This window comes from Corythoichthys intestinalis, chromosome 22, assembly GCF_030265065.1.
Source record: "Corythoichthys intestinalis isolate RoL2023-P3 chromosome 22, ASM3026506v1, whole genome shotgun sequence".
In the NCBI taxonomy this organism is placed as follows: domain Eukaryota; kingdom Metazoa; phylum Chordata; class Actinopteri; order Syngnathiformes; family Syngnathidae; genus Corythoichthys; species Corythoichthys intestinalis.
Window position 1 is genome coordinate 4109949 of NC_080416.1, and position 20059 is coordinate 4130007.

The 20059-nt window shown below is 37.7% G+C and overlaps 1 protein-coding gene across 1 annotated transcript in view; it reads right to left on the bottom strand.

Annotated features, from left to right (window-relative positions):
* Positions 1 to 20059, bottom strand: part of samd12 (sterile alpha motif domain containing 12) — a 243950-nt gene that overhangs the window by 201933 nt on the left and 21958 nt on the right. Inside the window, exon 2 of the mRNA XM_057827486.1 lies at positions 6157 to 6365. Within this exon, the coding sequence (XP_057683469.1) occupies positions 6157 to 6365 (209 nt within the window). The remainder of the gene's footprint in view (positions 1 to 6156; positions 6366 to 20059) is intronic.

Below are 20059 nucleotides of genomic sequence, written 5' to 3' on the forward strand. Positions count from 1 at the left end.
ATTAACTCGATTAAAAATTTTAATCGTTTGACAGCCCTAATTTTAAATAATCCACATATAAAATAAGGGTGGGAATCTCTGGGTACCTCAAGGTATGATGCAGAGGGGCAAATAAGTATTTAGTCAACCACTAATTGTGCAAGTTCTCCCAATTGAAAATATTAGAGAGGCCTGTAATTGTCAACATGGGTACACCTCAACCATGAGAGACAGAATGTGGGGAAAAAAAAACAGAAAATCACATTGTTTGATTTAAAAAATATATATTTGCAAATCATGGTGGAAAATAAGTATTTGGTCAATACCAAAAGTTCATCTCAATGATGATGAACTTATGTACCCTTTGTTGCCAAAAACAGAGGCTGAATGTTTTCTGTAACTCTTCACAAGCTTTTCACACACTGTTGCTGGTATTTTGACCCATTCCTCCATGCAGATCTCCTTTAGAGCAGTGATGTTTTGGGGCTGTTGTTGGGCAACACGGACTTTCAACTCCTCCCATAGATTTTCTATGGGGTTGAGATCTGAAGACTGGCTAAGCCACTCCAGGACCTTGAAATGCTTCTTACGAAGCCACTCCTTTGTTGCCCTGGCTGTGTGTTTGGGATCATTGTCATGCATAAAGACCCAGCCATGTCTCATCTTCAATGCCCTTGCTTGATGGAGGGAGATTTTCTCTCAAAATCTCTCGATACATGGCCCCATTCATTCTTTCCTTTACACAGATCAGTCGTCCTGGGCCCTTTGCAGAAAAACAGCCCCAAAGCATGATGTTTCCACCCCCATGCTTCACAGTGGGTATGTTGTTCTTCGGATGCAATTCAGTATTCCTTCTCCTCCAAACACGAGAACCTGTGTTTCTACCAAAAAGTTCTATTTTGGTTTCTTCTGACCATAACACATTCTCCCTGTCCTCTTCTGGATCATCCAAATGCTCTCTAGCGAACGACAGACGGGCCTGGACGTGTACTTGCTTCAGCAGGGGAACACGTCTGGCAGTGCAGGATTTGGGTCCCTGGCTGCGCATTGTGTTACTGATAGTAGCCTTTGTGACTGTGGTCCCAACTCTCTGTAGGTCATTCACTTGATCCCCCAAGTGGTTCTGGGATTTTTGCCCATCATTCTTGTCATCATTTTGATGCTACCGGGTGAGATCTTGCATGAGCCCCAGATCGAGGGAGATTATCAGCGGTCTTTGTATATCTTCCATTTTCTAATGATTGCTCCCACAGTTGATTTCTTTACACCAAGCATTTTACCTATTGCAGATTCAGTCTTCCCAGCCTGGTGCAGGTCTACAATTTTGTCTCTGGTGTCCTTCGACAGCTCTTTGGTCTTGGCCATAGTGGAGTTTGGAGTGTGACTGACTGAGATTGTGGACAGGTGTCTTTTATACCGATAATGAGTTAAAACAGGTGCCATTATTACAGGTAACGAGTGGAGCCTCGTTAGACCTCGTTAGAAGAAGAAGTTCTTTGACAGCCAGAAATCTTGCTTATTTGTAGGTGACTAAATACTTATTTTCCTCTCTAATTTGGAATTCTTAAAAAAAAAAAAAAAAATCAAACAATGTGATTTTCAGTTTTTTTTTCCACATTCTGTCTCTCATGGTTGAGGTTTACCCATGTTGACAATTACAGGCCTCTCTAATATTTTCAAGTGGGAGAGCTTGCACAATTAGTGGTTGACTAAATACTTATTTCAAATTGACAGAAGCTTATTTGTGTTATTCCACTGATGCCGAAAGGGGTGTCAAGCCTGTCTTATAGGGTGGAAAGTTAGCAAAAGCTTATTTTTCAAGAATTAAAATCCCGCTTTTCCTCATTATGGTCGTCGGTGTGATGCAGCCTACCCCCTCTAAATTTGGGTAAAAAGCAGTTTACACCATGGCTTGGTCGCTAGTCAATAACAGTGTAGACAAAAATAAGATTGACACTAACAATTCAGAGTCTTTAATTAGCAGCATTTCTGTTTTGGGAATGCACGAGGAAGCTAGAGTACAACTATACTTAAACTTTAACAATTACAGAAAATTATACATTCGGTTCTATGTTGATGCTATATACGTTAAAGTAGTCATGGGAATTTTTTTCCTGATATAAATTTTTGATCGGATAACCTCTTAAAAGTGACCTTTGAGCAAATTCCAATTCCATACCACTGTTTCATCCATTTAAATTCATTATATGTTCGTGGATATGTGTATTATTTTTCTGTAGGTGGTCATATGGCAAGGTGGTCCTCCACGGTCTACAATAGTCCAGTTTCAGACTACCCTCTAGTGTTATAAACGAGGCAGTGCAGCTGTTCTGTTGCAATTGCATAGCACAGGGGTTCCCAACCTATTCCACTAAGGCACACTGTGGGTGCAGGATTTCATTCTTACCAAACAAGATGACAACACTTTTTCCCCAATCTGGTGTTTTACAAGTGCAATCAGTTGATTGCAGTCAGGTGTGGCTTGTTTTAGCAGAAGCCTCATTGGTTCAACTGTCTCTGCTGGATCGGCTGGAACAAAAACCAGGACCCACAGTGTGCCTTGAGGACTGGGTTGAAAACCCCTGGCATAGCAAATAATTGGCGTGTTGACAGAGTGACTATTCGAGATATTGTCATCAGTGTGATATCCTCCTAACAGCTAATTAGCATCCTTGCCAGGCTTACTTTCACCTTCTATTCTTTCCGTCTCTGTCTCACTAGATTTAGCGAAGCCGGAGCAGGCGGGAGATGAAAATCACCTCTGTTCATTAATCTATTAAGACTGCGGATGGAAGCAGTAGCCTATATATCCATGTGTGAAAATAACACACAGTGCTCAAAAAAGCGACACATCTCATTATGGATTACAATTTACAAACTGTTGCAATTCACAGAAAGTATACTTTGAAATATAGGCATGAAAACCCTTTTAATTTTAGTCTTTTGGATGATAATACTTAGTCTTAGTTATACTTTAGTCATCTGTAACACACATTTGTACACTTATGTCCAAAGCGACACGCATTTTTACAATAAAACACTTGACACAAAACAATCGGTGCTCAAACGTCCATTAAGTCTGATCAATATGTAAATTTAGTATACTAAATTATCCTAATTTGCTGCCATCTTATAAGCTACGAATGCTAACATATTTACAATTCTCATAGCAAATCCCTCACACGTAACTCTACAAACTGTAGCTGTAAACTTAAATACAAATGCATACACAAACATATTAGCTGAAACAACTTACAGCCTAATGTGGGCCAAACCAGAGCGCAACTATTCTTTATCCATGTCAGACGTCTGAGTTTGCTAAGTCAAACAAGGTGACAGTCCAGCCAGGCCCAATGCTGTCACCACCAGAGGGCAGTGTATCCTCCATCACTAAAAAAAAAAATACACTACTTTTGGAGTTTTTGGATAGTTTTTTTGGGGTACTTAAAGGATTAATTCCGACTTTCGCAAAAATTCGGAGAGACAGCGAGAACTAAAAGTGGTATTTGCCATGTGGCTTTTTTTTTTGCCATATGGCAAAATGGATTTTGCTATGTGGCATTTTTTTTTGCCATTTGGCAAAATTGATTTTTGCCATGTGGCAATTTTTATGCATTCATTCATTCATTCATTTTCCATGCCGCTGTTTCCTCACGAGGGTCGCGGAGGTGCTGGAGCCTATCCCAGCTAACTATGGGCAGTCGGCAGGGGACACCCTGAACTGGTTGCCAGCCAATCACAGGGCACAAGGAGACATACAACCATTCACGCACACACTCATACCTACGGACAATTTAGAGTGTTCAATCTGCCTACCGTGCATGTTTTTGGGATGTGGGAGGAAACCGGAGTCCCCGGAGGAAACCCACGCAGGCACGGGGAGAACATGCAAACTCCACACAGGATGGCCGAAGCCCGGGATTGAACCCTTGATCTCAGAACTGTGAGGCAGACGTGCTAACCACTCAGCCACCGTGCCGCCAATTTTTATGCAATGTGGCAAAATTGATTTTTCCATGTGGCATTTATTTGACATGTGGCAAAATTCATTTTGTCAGGTGGCATTTTTTTTTTTTGTATGTGGCATTTTGGGGGGTTATATAGCATTTTTGCAGCCAATGCACATCCATGCAATTGACGGCTATGCACGTCCAAATTTTTGATTAATTTCAACCACAGCCATATGTTTTTCTGCCACTTAATATGAATGGAAAATTTGGACGTTCATAGGCAATCAATGGCATAGCCTTATTTAGGTGCCGGTTGAATGTCAATGTGCTGTAATGGTAAGTGTATTGTCAAATATTACAGACGCACATATTTTTCTGCCATGTAAAATGAATGGAAAATTGGCGTCCATAGCCGTTAGTGGCATAGCCTTATCTGGGTGCCAGTTGAATGTCAATGTGCTGTAATGGTAAGTGTATGGTGAAAAATCACAATCACACGTTTTTTTGCCATTTAATATGAATGGAAAATTTGGACGTGCATAGCCGTCAATGGCATGGGCGTGCATGGCCTGCAAAAAAGCCATAAACCCCCCCCCAAAAATGCCACATACCAAAAAAAAAAGTAATAATAAAGTAACATGGCAAAATCAATTTTGCCACATTGCAAATATCCCCCTAGCGTAGGAACGGAAATCGTCCGTAACGGCGGGGACTACCTGTAAAGGTTTCCAACTATTTTGAATGTACATTGACAGACGAGCACATATTGTAGCATCTACAAAGACAACGCCCACAGGTGATAATACACACTCAGCAGGAAAAAAGTACATTATTTTCAATTACTGTATTTTCAGCACTATAAGGTGCATCAGAGTATAAGGCGCACCTTCAATGAATGGGCCAGTTTAAAACAGTTTTTATATACACACGGCACACCGCATTATAAGGCACAGTAGTAGTAATAGTAGTAATAGTAATAATAGTAATAGTAATAATAGTAATAGTAGCAGTAATAGTAGTAGTAGTAGTAGTAATAGTAATAATAGTAACAGTAGTAATAGTAATACAAATCGTAATATAGTAATAGTAATAGAAATGGTAGTAGTAATAGTAGTAATAATAATAGTAATAGTAATAATAGTAATAGTAATAGTTAGTAATAGTAACAGTAGTAGTAATAGTAATAATAGTAATAGTAGTAGTAATAGTAATAGCAGTAATAGTAATAGCAGTAATAGTAATAGAAATAGTAGTAGTAATAGTAATAGTAGTAGTAGTAATAGTAATAATAGTAATAGTAGTAGTAATAGTAATAATAGTAATAGCAGTAATAGTAATAGTAATAATAGTAATAGCAGTAATAGTAGTAGTAATAGTAATAGCAGTAATAGTAGTAGTAATAATAGTAATAGTAGTAGTAATAGTAGTAATAATAATAGTAATAGTAATAATAGTAATAGTAGGAATAGTAATAATAGTAATAATAGCAGTAATAGTAGTAGTAACAGTAGTAATAGTAATATTACTAATAATAGCAGTAATAGCAGTAATAGTAGTAATAGTAATAATAGTAGAAATAGTAGTAATAATAGTAATAGTAATAGTAGCAGTAGTAGTAGTAGTAGTAGTGGTTGGGGTTAAGTCCCATCCATTAGATGGTATTGCAACCAATATTGATCCATATATAGGGCGCATCAGATTATAATACGCACTGTCTGCTTTTGAGAAAGTTGAAGGCTTTTAGGTGCACCTATAGTGCGGAAAATACGGTATTTGTGTTAATAGGTAACACTTTATTTGACAGCGGCATCACAAGACTATCATAAGACCGTCATAATTATGACATGACACTGTCCAGTTGACCTCAGATTGACCAATAAAAAAAATTGTAGACTTTTATAATGTATTCCCAATTTGTGTACACTGTAACCTTTGTCTTTTATATTAGCCTTATTGCACTTTTGCTTTTGTTTTATGTGGTACACGTTATGGAAGTTTTAAATCCCATTGTACTCTATAAAATTAAAATATAGGCTTTCTATTCTATTCCAACGGTATGATTGGGCTGGATACAGTCTTTCCGATTTGGCAACCATCACCCAGTGTGTCATTTAGACTAGGCCTGCCACTGTATACACAGTGCAGCTTTGCTTATCTTTAGGTCGAGACCTGATATCAAGATATGTTGCACATAACTACTACAATGCTTTTTGTTCTGCTGCCTCACCCGTGTGAGCTCAGATTCGGACACTGAGCGATGTGGTGGCATACGGCGCTGAAAAATGGACGGGCTGATGTCATGGTAGCCTGGGCTGTCGTCATCCAACAGCACTGGGGGGCCGTCGACAGACTCCTCCACTTCATCTAGCTGTGATTCGACATCCTCTGGGTACATCTGGTGGTCGATGCCATTCTGACTCAGGTTGCAGTGGACAGCTGTGCAAGTCAAAAGACACACGTGAATTATTAACAAGGAACGGAACAGATGTCAAATTATAATATTGATATTGTAGCAAAAATATTTTTTAGAACAGAAGAACAGATATTTGACCTCATTAAAAAAAAATTGCTATCGGACACAAAGGTCTGAGTTCCCTAAATTATGCAAACATGAACCCAAACTAATCAAAACCTGTAAATAACTCTGAATTTAAACCTTCATTAGAAGGGCGTACGTAAATTTGCATAGGGACGGTAGGGACATGACACTACCAACTTTTCAGGATGTTCAAATTGTCCCCACCAACTTTTAAACAACCTTTATTTGCATTATATAATTACTTTAGTTATGTAGGTAATTTAGATTGTCTTTCCATATGTTGCATGGATGGAATTGACCCTACCATTACCGGAACTCCCCGATTGAAGGTCGCCACGGAGCCAGAAATTTTACTTATTTTTCATTCAAAATTGTATTTTTTCAATGATTTGCAAAATAAAAGTTTTAAAAAAAAAACAGCAATAACTCCAACCTCCATTTCCTAATTTCTATTTTCACTCATTTCCTCACATACTAAATGCCAAATCTCAATTTTAACTACTTAACAACATAGGATATATATTAAAATTGAAGTTAATCTAAACATTTACCTTTATTTTTTTAATAATAATAAAGATATAAGTAACATATATTCAGAAAAATAAGTACAAATGACGTATTATGCAGAGTGAAATTGAATACATCTTAAAGATCGCGCATTGACTTTTTTAAATCATAAGAAAATCAATAAGGAGCCTAACATAAATGAACAAATATAAGTCCAAAGCACACATTGACAGCTAAGATGTTCTGAACCTCCCCATCAGAGCAAATAAAACTAAATATGATAAATAAGCCTCCTCAACTCTTTCGTTGCTCTTAAAGATTTGATCCATTTTATGTTGCATTGCCCTTTTTTGTCGCATCAATTTAACAAGCTTTTTTTTTTTTTGTTCCCAGAAAACATGCACATTTGAACCAATCAGAGCTAACCATTACTGCTGATCACATGTCAGTATGTCAGCCAATTGAACAGATAAATGAGTCCAGGCGTTTTGCTTTGCTGCGTGCATTTGCACATTGACGTGACTCATCATCGTCAGACTCAGATAACTGCAGCAGCTGGGGAAACCTCCATGCCGTCCGTGGAATAAAATCAATAATAAATATTGGTGGAAACTGATTACGCTATGTGTATGTAAATCTGATGTTGGCATTGTTTTCTTCTTGCAGCTGAAATGCATGTGTGGCAGCTTAGCATTTATTTATTATATTTTTTTTTTACATAGGGTTTTGACAGTTGCCGTCATATTTTCAGAATTAAAGCACTGTGTACCGGAACAGCATTCCGGCCCTGAATCTTATACCGAAACTGTGTTCTGGCCCTGAATCTTATACCGGAACTGTGTTCCTGACCGTTCTGGCCCACTTTCACCCCAACATGCCGCCTCCTCCGCCCCTTCGAAGACGAGGGGTATAAGAATTTTTTTTTCGAGCAGCAGCAACCATTGTAAGTAATGTAAAAAGACGTAAATGTTGTGGAGGTGGGGAACACACTACTAATTTTGCTACTTAAAGTCCGACCTGCATTAGAGTTAGCATAACATTAAACTGTATTAATTTCCTAACCTGCAAAACTCTAGTAGGAAGCTGCTTAGAGAGAAGTGTCCTTCAGTATGTTTTCTACTCAACGTTAAACTGTGAGAAATGTAGTGAACCGAGGTTTACCCCCTTTTACCCAATTTTCATTTTTATTTTATTTATGTGGTCTTAAAGCAGCCCAAAGGCGCTTTCATTTTTTTTGTTGAGTTTGGTTGTGTTTGTGGACAAAAGCGGGAGTGTTTTACCTGAAGGAAGGTTCAATTTTTATTTATTTTTGGTATTCCCTAACTAAGAGTTTTGTTTTGTTTTTTTTGTCAGTTCTATTTAATTTCTTTATTAAAACAGACAATGTTGAGTGGTCTTAAGACAACTTTTTTTTTTTTTTTTTTTTTTTCATTCCTGAATAGTTAAGAGATTATTGTGTATGTTAATATAATTTAAATTCTGTTCAAATATTGCAATTTAAGTTTTTGTTTTTGAAAAAAAAAAAAAGGATTGAGTCGAATGATGTATCACTTGAACAAATACATATGAAAGTTAATATAGTATAAGTCAATAGAGATTTATTTTGCATTGATCATTTAGTCTATCAATTAATTAGGTTCATATTCGTGAGAAATGTATCCCTGACCCCTGTTCACCTAATCTGTTTGATCTTATTAATGTCCCGTACCCAGCAAAAAGTGTACATGCAGGTTATGCCGTTATATCGTACCTACCAATGTTGACACCAAACCTACGCCCTTGCTTTTATTACGTGGTTGAGTTTTAAAAATCAAAATCTGTTCCTTGTAATCATGACTCTTACCGCTAGAGGTCAGCAAAACATGTCATATGCCCAGTATGGTTTAGCTTTTGATTGCATCATAGAAAAATCCCAATCTTTTTGCAGAGGCTTGAAGAAAGAAAAATAATATAATACGAGGAATAAAGGGGAAAAATGCTCTAAAAGGCTCAATTCAAACCAAAAAATGAAAGAAAAAAATTGATGTGTACCCAGGAATAGAGTGGTCTTCCCATTCTTAAATGATACCACTGATCATGGGAGTTTATATGTCCAAAGTGATGATGGTGCCAAGGAATTTTACTGGCGACTGGTGAAAGAAATCCTTGAACTACAAAGTATTTTGGAATGGTGGAGAATGTCAAGGGATATGAGATCAGTGTAAAGAGAGGCCAAGTGGATTAAAAACTCATTTTAATAATTAAAGTAGGGATGTACCGAAAGCAAAATTCTTCGCCGAAACTGAAAATATTGGACACACTTGGCTGAAAGGCCGAAAAAGACACATTTTCTTTTTCATTATTTTTCGATGACATCCTTTTGCCTTGGCATTGGTTTGCCAACCTTGGAGGCTAGAGAAATTTAGCTTGAAAGGTGCCAATCGCGTACCGCATGAATGCTATTTTTAAACCGTGACGTCGCCATCGTAACGCAGAACCGGTTCATTATAGACACGCCCTCGCATACAATCCATGTTATTTCAATTTGTTTTCTCCGGTAATCTTTCAAAAAAGAACATGCCGATCGAACACTGCTGCTATGGAACTTGTAGAAACGACTCTAGACATTACGACATATGAAGGATGTTTTCTTCATACGTTTCCCGAAAACAAAAACTCGGAGGAAAAAATGAGAAGAATCGGTCAACTTGCGCGGACGTCCAAAAGGAAGGCCAGTTTAACGCCAGCAAGGTGAAGTCATTCACATTTAAAATGCAGTAAACATTTTGTTGGGGGCCATGGTCCGACAGAGGACCTTGTCAAGCGTCAAGAATCTGCGTTGGATAAGGTGATGATGCTGGAACTTTTGTTTGGTGCTGTTCCAGTGAGATTTACAAAAATGACTGCCTAAAGAAGACATCATAGCCTCAGTCCTTGATGATATGAGGCTGCATGTCACTGCCAGAGGCACTGTGGAGATGGCTGTGGTTAAATCTTCAATAAATGCACACGTTTACATTGAAATTTTAGACAGCTTTCTCATCTCTTCATTCCCTCATTTTCCAAGATGAGAATGCATCATGCCACAGAGTGAAAACTGTTAAAGCATTCATTGGAGAAAGACTCATCCAGTCAATGTCATGGCCTGCAAATAGCCCAGATCTCAACCCTATTGATAACCAGTGGTGGAAATTGAAAAAAAAAAAAAGGTCCACAGCAAGGCTCCGACCTGCAAGGATGATCTGGCAACTGCAATCAAAGAGTTGGCACCAAATTGATGAAGAATACTCATCGAGTCCATGCCTCTGAGATTGCAAACTGTCATAAAAGCCAGAGGTGGTGCTACTAAATACTTGACATGTGTTTTGATTGTTATTTCTTTGTTTGTTTCTCATGATTCCATATTTTTTTCCTCAGAATGGAGTGATTCCATATATATTTCCCTGCACATCCTCTATAAAAGTAACATTTACTCACCACCACAATGTTTTTTATTCATTTGTTTTAGTGTTTCTGAATTCTAAAGAGTTGCACTTTTGAACTAATTCATTATTTTTCCAAGCTTTTTATCAGAGTTTGTTCTACATGATAAAATGTCTTAGTGAGTGCTCGCCGAGACTGGTGATTCCATACTTTTTGTCAGGGGTTGTATAAATGACTTGGGGATTTAAGCATTTATTCACAATAATTTTCACCGGAAAAGCTTTGTTTATATAAGGCGGCCGCTAGCTACATTCATGAACAGACTAGCATTGTACTTCGACATATTTACATAAAATAAATGCTAACTGCACGTTTTTTTTGCTTTTAACCAAGAATTGAGACTGTTTTACATCCATATCTATAAGGAATTCGGGGATTTAAGCCTTTATTCACAATCATATTCAATAGAAAAGCTCTGTCTATATAAGGCAGCCGCCAGCTACATTTACTAACAGACTAGCATTATACTTCGACATATTTACTTAAAATAAATGCTAACTGCACGGTTTTTTTTTTTTTGCTCTTACATAGGGTTGGTCCGATCATGTTTTTTTGCTCCCGATCCGATCCCGATCGTTTTAGTTTGAGTATCTGCTGATCCCGATATTTCCCAATCCGATTGCTTTTTTTTGCTCCCGATTCAATTCCAATCATTCCCGATAATTTTTCCCGATCATATACATTTTGGCAAAAAAAAATGAATAAAACTCGGACGAATATATACATTCAACATACAGTACATAAGTACCGTATTTGTTTATTATGACAATAAATCCTCAAGATGGCATTTACATTATTAACATTTTTTCTGTGAGAGGGATCCACGGATAGAAAGACTTGTAATTCTTAAAGGATAAATGTGACTTTGTATATTGTGACTAAATATTGCCATCTAGTGTATTTGTTGAGCTTTCAGTAAATGATACTGTAGCCATTTAACTGTTTTGCCCAAATGCACGATGGGAAGTGCAACCATGACTGTGCGTAGTGGCACCAATTGATATATCTTCTCTGCGTTGGGAAATAAGGGTGTTAAGGAAAAGATCAACTACTACCTTTCTTCCCCACATTGCTTCCCACGATTATTATCGTTGGGAGAGGGATTGTAAGGCTTTAGCCATTTTAAAAAAGGCTCCAAAGGCTGCCAAAATTCTCTCTACTCATTTTACGCTGCCTTTTAGCTTTATAAACTGTATGGGTAAAACAGCGCCATTATAGATTGAGCGCGACAATGCGTAAGTGGGTCGTGCAGCGCATGCGTTAATTGCGTTGAATATTTTAACGTGATTAATTAGAAAAAATTTAATTACCGCCGTTAACGCGATAAATTTGATAGCCCTACTTTAAGCCAAAACTAAATACTCTGAATGAGTGTAAGACATTTTGTCTGTAACGTTAAATACAATTAGAAAACAATTTAATTAAGATATATATATTAAAAAAAGGCATGTTCGATATTTTTTTGCCGATTCCGATACTTTGAAAATGGGATGCCGATCGATCGGGACATCTTTACTCTTAACCATGAATCGAGACTGTTTTACGTCCATATCTATAAAGAATTCAGGGATTTAAGCATTTATTTACAATAATTTTCAACAAAAAAATGCTTTTTGTCTGTGATTCCACTCAGTCAGCTTTGACGGGCTCGCCAACCATGCAGGCCCATCAATAGATTACGAGTTCTATGGTTTTATTGTTAAAATGCATGTCGTTTTTAACATAACTGTACATATGTGTGTTTCAGCTTTACAAAATGTCAAAAGTGGAGGAAGCAAAAAAGCTTCTAAAAGCACAATTGCATTGTTTGCTGTCCATCAAGCTGAACAACGTCACGTTTAGTTAGGACAGAACACAACATATTAATCAAGTAAAAAATCAGATAGTGTGAGGAATAATATGGTACTGTTTATGCAACCAAAAATAACTGGAGACAAAATGGCGGACGAGATAATGAATACCGTAGTCGAAATTGCGTAAGTCAAATACGTCAGCAAATATGGACATAAATTCAAAAACAAAGATAAGGCAAGGTTCACGACTTTGTGAACACCTGCGTGAGCAAGAAAAATCCCAGTTCCCGTCTCAAGCATTGGAGGTTTGCAGGTATTTAATAGATAGGAAAACAACCACTATTTAATTACAGGTAGACATGACTGCACAGAAATCGCAAGCTACATACCTGTTTGCATCCTTCAATACAGCACCAGGGATGCAAGAAATAATATACACAAGCGAGCAAGGTCTTGAATGCAATTGAAATGCACAGCACGACCATTGCCACCGCTTCCCCTCTCCTCCTTGGTCACTCTTTCAACCCCTCTCTTCACCCTGACTCAAATTAGGAGATTGTGACTGATATACAATCATACCAAAGGAGAAATTACAGTCTTCCTTTAAAAGGATCACAGACCTGCAATGTGAAAAGACATTCAGAGCCGATGACAAGATGATGACAGGAATTAAGACAATCAAAAAAGACAGCATTAAGATGGAGGACTATTGTGTTGCCCTCAACACCATAATGAGACGAGTGGGCAGAAGGGAGGAGCAATGAGATGGCTTTTTTTTTTTTTTTGTAATCATCAAGTTACTATAAATAGCACTGTTACATTCATCTCTTTCCCTACTCCGACATGCACTGTGTGAGCATTGAGGCAGAAGACAGACAGGGACTGCATGCATCCTTTTACCTCTTCTGCTCTTATCCTCTCAATGAGTTTGCTTTACAACCTTGGAATGATATAGAATTACATTAATGTTATATCTAGGGCTGTCAAACGATTAAAAATTTTAATTGAGTTAATCACATATCACTAAAATATGCATACGTACTGTATTGGTTTAATATAACAATAAATCCACAAGATGGCATTAACATTATTAACATTCTTTCTGTTAAATGGATCCACAAGAAAGACTAAATGTTAGTACAAGTTATCCTAATTTTATATTAAAACTAGGGCTGTCAAACGATTAAAATTTTTTAATCGAGTTAATCACAGCTTAAAAATTAATTAATCGTAATTAATCGCAATTCAAACCATCTATAATATATGCCATATTTTTCTGTAAATTATTGTTGGAATGGAAAGATAAGACACAAGACCGATGTATACATTCAACATACTGTACATAAGTACTGTATTTGTTTATTATAACAATAAATCAACAAGATGACATTAACATTATTAACATTCTCTGAAAGCGATCCATGGATAGAAATACTTGGTAGTTCTTAAAGCGATTAAAATTTTTAATCAAGTTAATTACAGCTTAAAAATTAATCGTAATTAATCGCAATTCAAACCAGCTATAAAATATGCCATATTTTTCTGTAAATTATTGTTTGAATGGAATAAGACACAAAACGGATATATACATTCAACATGTGGTACATAAGTACTGTATTTGTTTATTATAACAATAAATCAAGATGGTTTTAACATTCTCTTAAAGCGATCCATGGATAGAAAGAATTCTCGTTCTTAAAAGATAAATGTTAGCACAAGTTATAGAACTTTTATATTAAAACCCCTCTTAATGTTTTCGTTTTATTAACATTTGTAAAATTTTCAATCAAAAAATAAACGAGCAGCTCGCCATTGTTGATGTCAATAATTACACCATGCTCACTCATGGTACTAACCCATAAAATCAGTTCGACCCAAGCGCCAGCAGAGGGCGCCAAACACAACAAAACAAGTAACAAGCTGACATTACAATGTACTATCATTTTATTCTGTTTGAGCTGGGCATGTGCATTAATTGCGTCAAATATTTCAATGTGATTAATTTAAAAAAGTAATTACCGCCCGTTAACGCGATATTTTTGACAGCCCTAGTTTATTATAACAATAAATCAACAAGATGGCATTAACATTATTAAAGTTCTCTGAAAGCGATCCATTTATAGATATATAGATTTGTAGTTCTTAAAAGATAAATGTTAGTACAAGTTATAGAAATTTAATATTAAAACCCCTCTTAATGTTTTTGTTTTAATAAAATTTGTAAAATTTTCAATCAAAAAAAAAAAACTAGTAGGTCGCCATTGTTGATGTCAATAATTACACAATTCTCATGGTCATAAAATCAGTCGCACCCAAGCGCCAGCAGAGGGCGACAAAACACAAGTAACAAGCTGACATTACACTGTACTATCATTTTATTCTGTTTGAGCGGGGCATGTGCGCTAACTGCGTCAAATATTTTAATGTGATTAATTTTAAAAATTAATTACCGCCCGTTAACGCGATTTTGACAGCCCTAATTAAAACCCCTCTTAATGTTTTCGTTTTAATTTGTAAAAATTTCAATCAAAAAATAAACTAGATACACTAATACACCACAAGGTGTCAATGGCGAGTTTTCAATTAAATTAGAAATCAAGCCACCAGCCTTAAAATGCAAAAAAAAGAAAAAACATATAGAAGTCGCACCGGAGTATAAGTCGCATTTTTGGGGGAAATTTACTTGATAAAAACCAACACATAGAACAGATATGTCAACTTTAAAGGCAATTTGATATAAAAATACAATAGAGAACAACATGCCGAATAAGTGTACCGTGTACAGGGCATGAAAAACGAAATGCGAATATACTGTCCTCACTAGGACGGTGAGGACTCGGGCCTGGCTATACAGCGAGCTAAACTCCCAAATGACGATGCTGGACGTCCATATAATTTGCTGAATCAATTTCGTCCTCGATACCAAACAGGTTCGCATCAACGTAAATAAATGATAACTAGGTGCTATTACAGCAATGACACAAACGGTTAGCATGCGTTCGCTAGCATTAGCACATCGTTCAAACAACCACACAACTGGCTCTAAGCGTCCAATCGCGGGTGGAAAACACACTACAACAACAGAAAAGAGGATCCACAAAGGCGTTGCCTCTGTAGAGATATTTTACAAGCAGAAACAATGAACGTAGGTTCGCAGCTGTGTTTCTCTCTCACTCACCCACTCACTCAGAGCTGCGTAGCTGTCTGTCTTCTTCTGCCGTGTGAGCGCTCTTCTTCACGTAAACAAGTGCGAGTGCGCCCCCACGTGGGCGTGAAAGCGCCACAAACTAAAAGCATGCATTTCTATATAAAAACGTCAATAATACAACTGAACACACATTGCCAAAGGCAGAACGCGAACGTGGCCATAGCTGTTAAGAGTTATTCAGATAATTATAGCATAAAGAACATGCTGACAAGTTTACCAAACCATCAGTGTCACTCCAAAACATAAAAAAAAAAACATGTGTAAATGATATCATAATGTGTTAATAATTTCACACGTAAGTCGCTCCTGAGTATGTCGCACCCCCAGCCAAACTATGAAAAAAAACAGACTTATTGTCCGAAAAATACAGTATGTTTTTCACCATTTTTTTCAGCAGCGATTATTTTTGAAACTAGTACTTCATTTCTTAGGAACGCTGAGAGATGCGATCTGCATGGACACATGCTAATGTGCTCGTGTAAATGTGTGCATGCATACGTATGAGAATAACAGTCATGCATACTGTATGAACATGGCCACAAACTCATAATCATTTCCCTTAAAAAGTGAGCAAACGTGACAAATATGCACTCGGTGTCAAACACGTCCACCCACAGCTCTTCAAGTGGGGGAAAAAAACTGTGAGAAGGGCGAAAAAAAAATCTAGACTTGTGTGTCTGCTCAGTTGTCTACCCTGGAGCAAAAATCTCCATCAGCAGGGAGCAGGACGCACACTAAAGTGCTAATTAGAATATATTTAAAGAGTAGGAAGATATGATGATGTGCACATCTGAGAATGAGGGGAAGGAATGCTGTAAAAAAAAAAATCCATACCAAGTCCATACCAAACGAAGCGACCAAACCTGTTTGTTTTCTTTGTAAAGCAGAGAAACAAACACGGCAGCCGAAGCAATCAGATTTTTCCTTGACGAATGTGCCATGTTGTTTGTAACATAATGGAATAATACATGTGGCGCTCAAACACCCCAGTTTGGCACACCGTGTGTATAATTTGATGCTGCGCTGAACTAGTAAGATTACAAGTGTCAGTCAACCACTCAAAATTCACTTGGAAATTTCCAGTATCATCTAGCGCTGTTTAGTTTGAAAGGTAGTAGTACACAACATTTAAAAAGGTAGTGTATATACCGGGGGGGTCAGCAACCCCGGCTCTTTAGTGCTGCCCTAGTGGCTCCCTGGAGCTTTTTGAAAAATGTTTGAAAATGGAAAAACATGGGGGAGGGAAATATAATTTTTGTTCTAATATGGTTTCTATAGGAGGACAAACATACTGTAATTTTCGGACTATAGACCCTACCCACCGACGTCACAAAATCACGTGATCGCTGTATTGTTCCGCCCCATTGTCCGTCATTTTGTGTCTGTATTATCAATGGTCTCAATTGATGGAGCAATTTATAATGCATTTCATGGAAGACCCGTTGCTTTCGGATGCCGTAAACTCACTGGATGCGTTGCATAAAAGGCGTTATGTGGAAAAGCTTCAGTTTATCCATTCGCCAGATCCATATTTGATGCCTAAATCGATGTTTTTCGACCCGCTGCCTTCGCCGTCTTTGCCTGACATCTGCTAGCTACCCTGATATTTACAACTATCTTGTCCACACAAAATCAGCCTATTCTCACGAAAGTTTGAAAAACTTTAAGAGCTTGGAGGCTTATAAATACTTCGTTGCTGGTTGGGTGAAACAGGTCCTCGTCCACGAAAATTCGGCAGGAATCTATCTTGTGCTTGGAAAGGTGAGTTATGAAATTTTCAATTCAAAATCTTTTGTTCTTGCTAACATCCACTGTCAAGTCTAATGTATTTCATGTCATTTGTCAATGGAGCTAGGGCTTTTAATGTTTATATGGTTTAGCGATAGCACTCTCACTACATACATTTGTGTATGTTGTCGGCGATTAGCCTAGCAATGATCTTAATTGTGGTTGTCAGCCCAAAACCCTCTAAATATATATTAAATGCATCTTACCAGATATAAAATGACTACTACATAATCTGTGGTAATCGTTTGAAGCCCAGTTTTCTCGTTGAATTGCAGCAGCCCATCTCGCTCTCTCCTCTCCGGGTCTCTCGGAATCCGGTAGAACTTCAAGTCTCTCCGTCTATCTTCTCTGTTATTGCAACCGACCGCCACACACGCCTTCACCATTTTGATTATTAATGTTAACGAGCAGAAAAACACGCCGTAAATAGGAGGAATGTACGTAGCCGTAACAGGTAAACACGATGTGTTGACGGAAAATTGGGCGGCACCAGTCAGGAGGGCGGAGTTGTGACGTCACGTGGGTAGGGTCTATAAGGCCCACCTGACTATAAGCCGCCACCCACCAAATTTGACACGAAAATGGCATTTGTTCATAGATAAGCCGCACTGGACTACAAGTCGCAGCTGTCCTCACTCTATCATAGAATATTTACACCAAAAGATTTTAACCGGTAACAATTTATTTGACAGTGGCATCATAAGACTGTCATAAGATCAAAGCTTTGAACCAATTGGCTGCAAAGCTTCATTTTTTCAAGAAGCCTCATTTGGCCATCACTGCTCCCTTGGGGGAGACAGTCAACCCCGGCTGTCAACACGGTTGTCGTCCCTCATGCCTCCTAGCATGCGTTGCAGCGCTACATATGTAAATTACAATCAAAATTCTTGTTCTGTGCTAATTATGTCCTCAGTTACTGTTCTAGTTTCATTAATCACTAGTTATGGTATTTGGTAACTCTTATTTGACAGTGGCGTCATAAGACTGTCATAAGACCATCATAACTAGGGGTGGGAACCTCTTGGTACCTAACGATACAATTTCTGATATGAAGCTCACGATAACGATGATCTCATGATATAGCAATACAGTGATTATCGATACATTGGTCAGGAAATCATTCTACAAAACAGCTAATAAACAGAAAAACAAGCTATCTTCATCCTTCTGCTGTAAGTTTACGTCCAATCCATTTGAACTGGGAGGGTGGCAAATGAAACCACTCCTACTTCAAGCAGGCCCCTCCCACTTCTATAGCCATGAGTGGTAGTCAATTAATGCCAGGCAAGGTCATTACCTGATTTTCAGTCACTTCCTGTTGATTTTGGTGCATTTTATGGGCGCTTCCTGTTGATTTTGGGTTAGAGAACAGGAAGTGAGCCGGGAATCCCACAAATGAACAGGCAGTGACTCAAACTCAAAAGGAAGTTACCTGTAAATGCCCTAAAATGAACAGAAAGTGACTTGTAAATGCCCTGAAAATCGGAAAGAGTGACTGTCAATGGTTGCCATTGAGTTAACTGAAAAACTATTATGTAGTAAGACCTTGGTAGCAACTTGTTGATTCCTTCTTTTTTTATTTATTTATTAAATAAACATTGATATCTTTTTAAAACGATATCTCGATTTTTGGTATGAGAGTATCGATAACCTTTTGGGATGCAAAGTATCACAATATATCACCATTTCGATATATTGTCACACCCCTAATCATAACTATGACATGACACTGCCATGAGCATTAATAAATGCTTGTGACAGATGTCATTTTGTGTCATCCGGCAAATTATCTCACTTTTGAATAGATGTAAAAGATCCGAGCTGGACATATATGGAGTTAGTGACATAATTTGCTGGATGACACAAAATAACAACCGCCAAAAGCGTTCATTAATGCCTATGTGTCATGTCATAATGCCCTAATTCGTTCCAAGACCCCCAAAATTCAGACATAAATCTTTTATAATGCATAAAAATAGTACATCAAACATGTAACAACATAGATTATTGCACAATAAACATAAAATCTGTTTTATGCATAATGTTAAAAACCAAGAATAGGGTAAAGAATCAAATTAATACACTCATGTAAAGCTGTCCGAACACGAGAGGCGAAAGGTGAGAACGCTGGGATAAACACACACAGTAGAGGTCCTTCTTAGCTAATTGGATGTCAGGAATGCTAGGCAAGAGCTAATGGTAGAGCAGCTATAATACCTCTGGGAGCTGCGAGTACCAGCCATACTGTATTTTTGCCTTTCTTATCCTGATATTTCTTCCTTAACTCATTGCTCCCAAAAACTTATAAATACTAGGGGTGTGACAAAATATCGAAATGGTGATGTATCGTGATACTTTTGTATCCCAAAAGGTTATCGATATGCTCCTGTCAAGAATCGAGATATCGTTTTAAAAAGGTGTCAATGCTATTAAAAAAAAACAAAAAAAAAACATCAAGTTGCTACCAAAATCTTCCACCATAATAGTGTCTCAGTTAACTCCAAGGCTGCCATTGACGGTGCTCGACTCCCAATCCATTTGAACTGGGAACGTTCGTTCATTCAAAACCAGAGCATTCACAGTCATTCGGTCCAATTTTCGGGGCATTTACAGGTCACTTTCTGTTCATTTTAGGGCGTTTACTGGTCCCAAATCCCCCAAATCAACAGGAAGTAACTGAAAATCAACTTGTAAATGACCTTAAATGGCCCAAAATTACTCTAGCCTGGCATTGGCTGCCTCTGACGGCTATAGATGTTCAATCCGTTTGAAATGGGAGGGATGGCAGCGAATGAACGAATGTTCATTCGCTGCCACCCTCCCAGTTCAAATG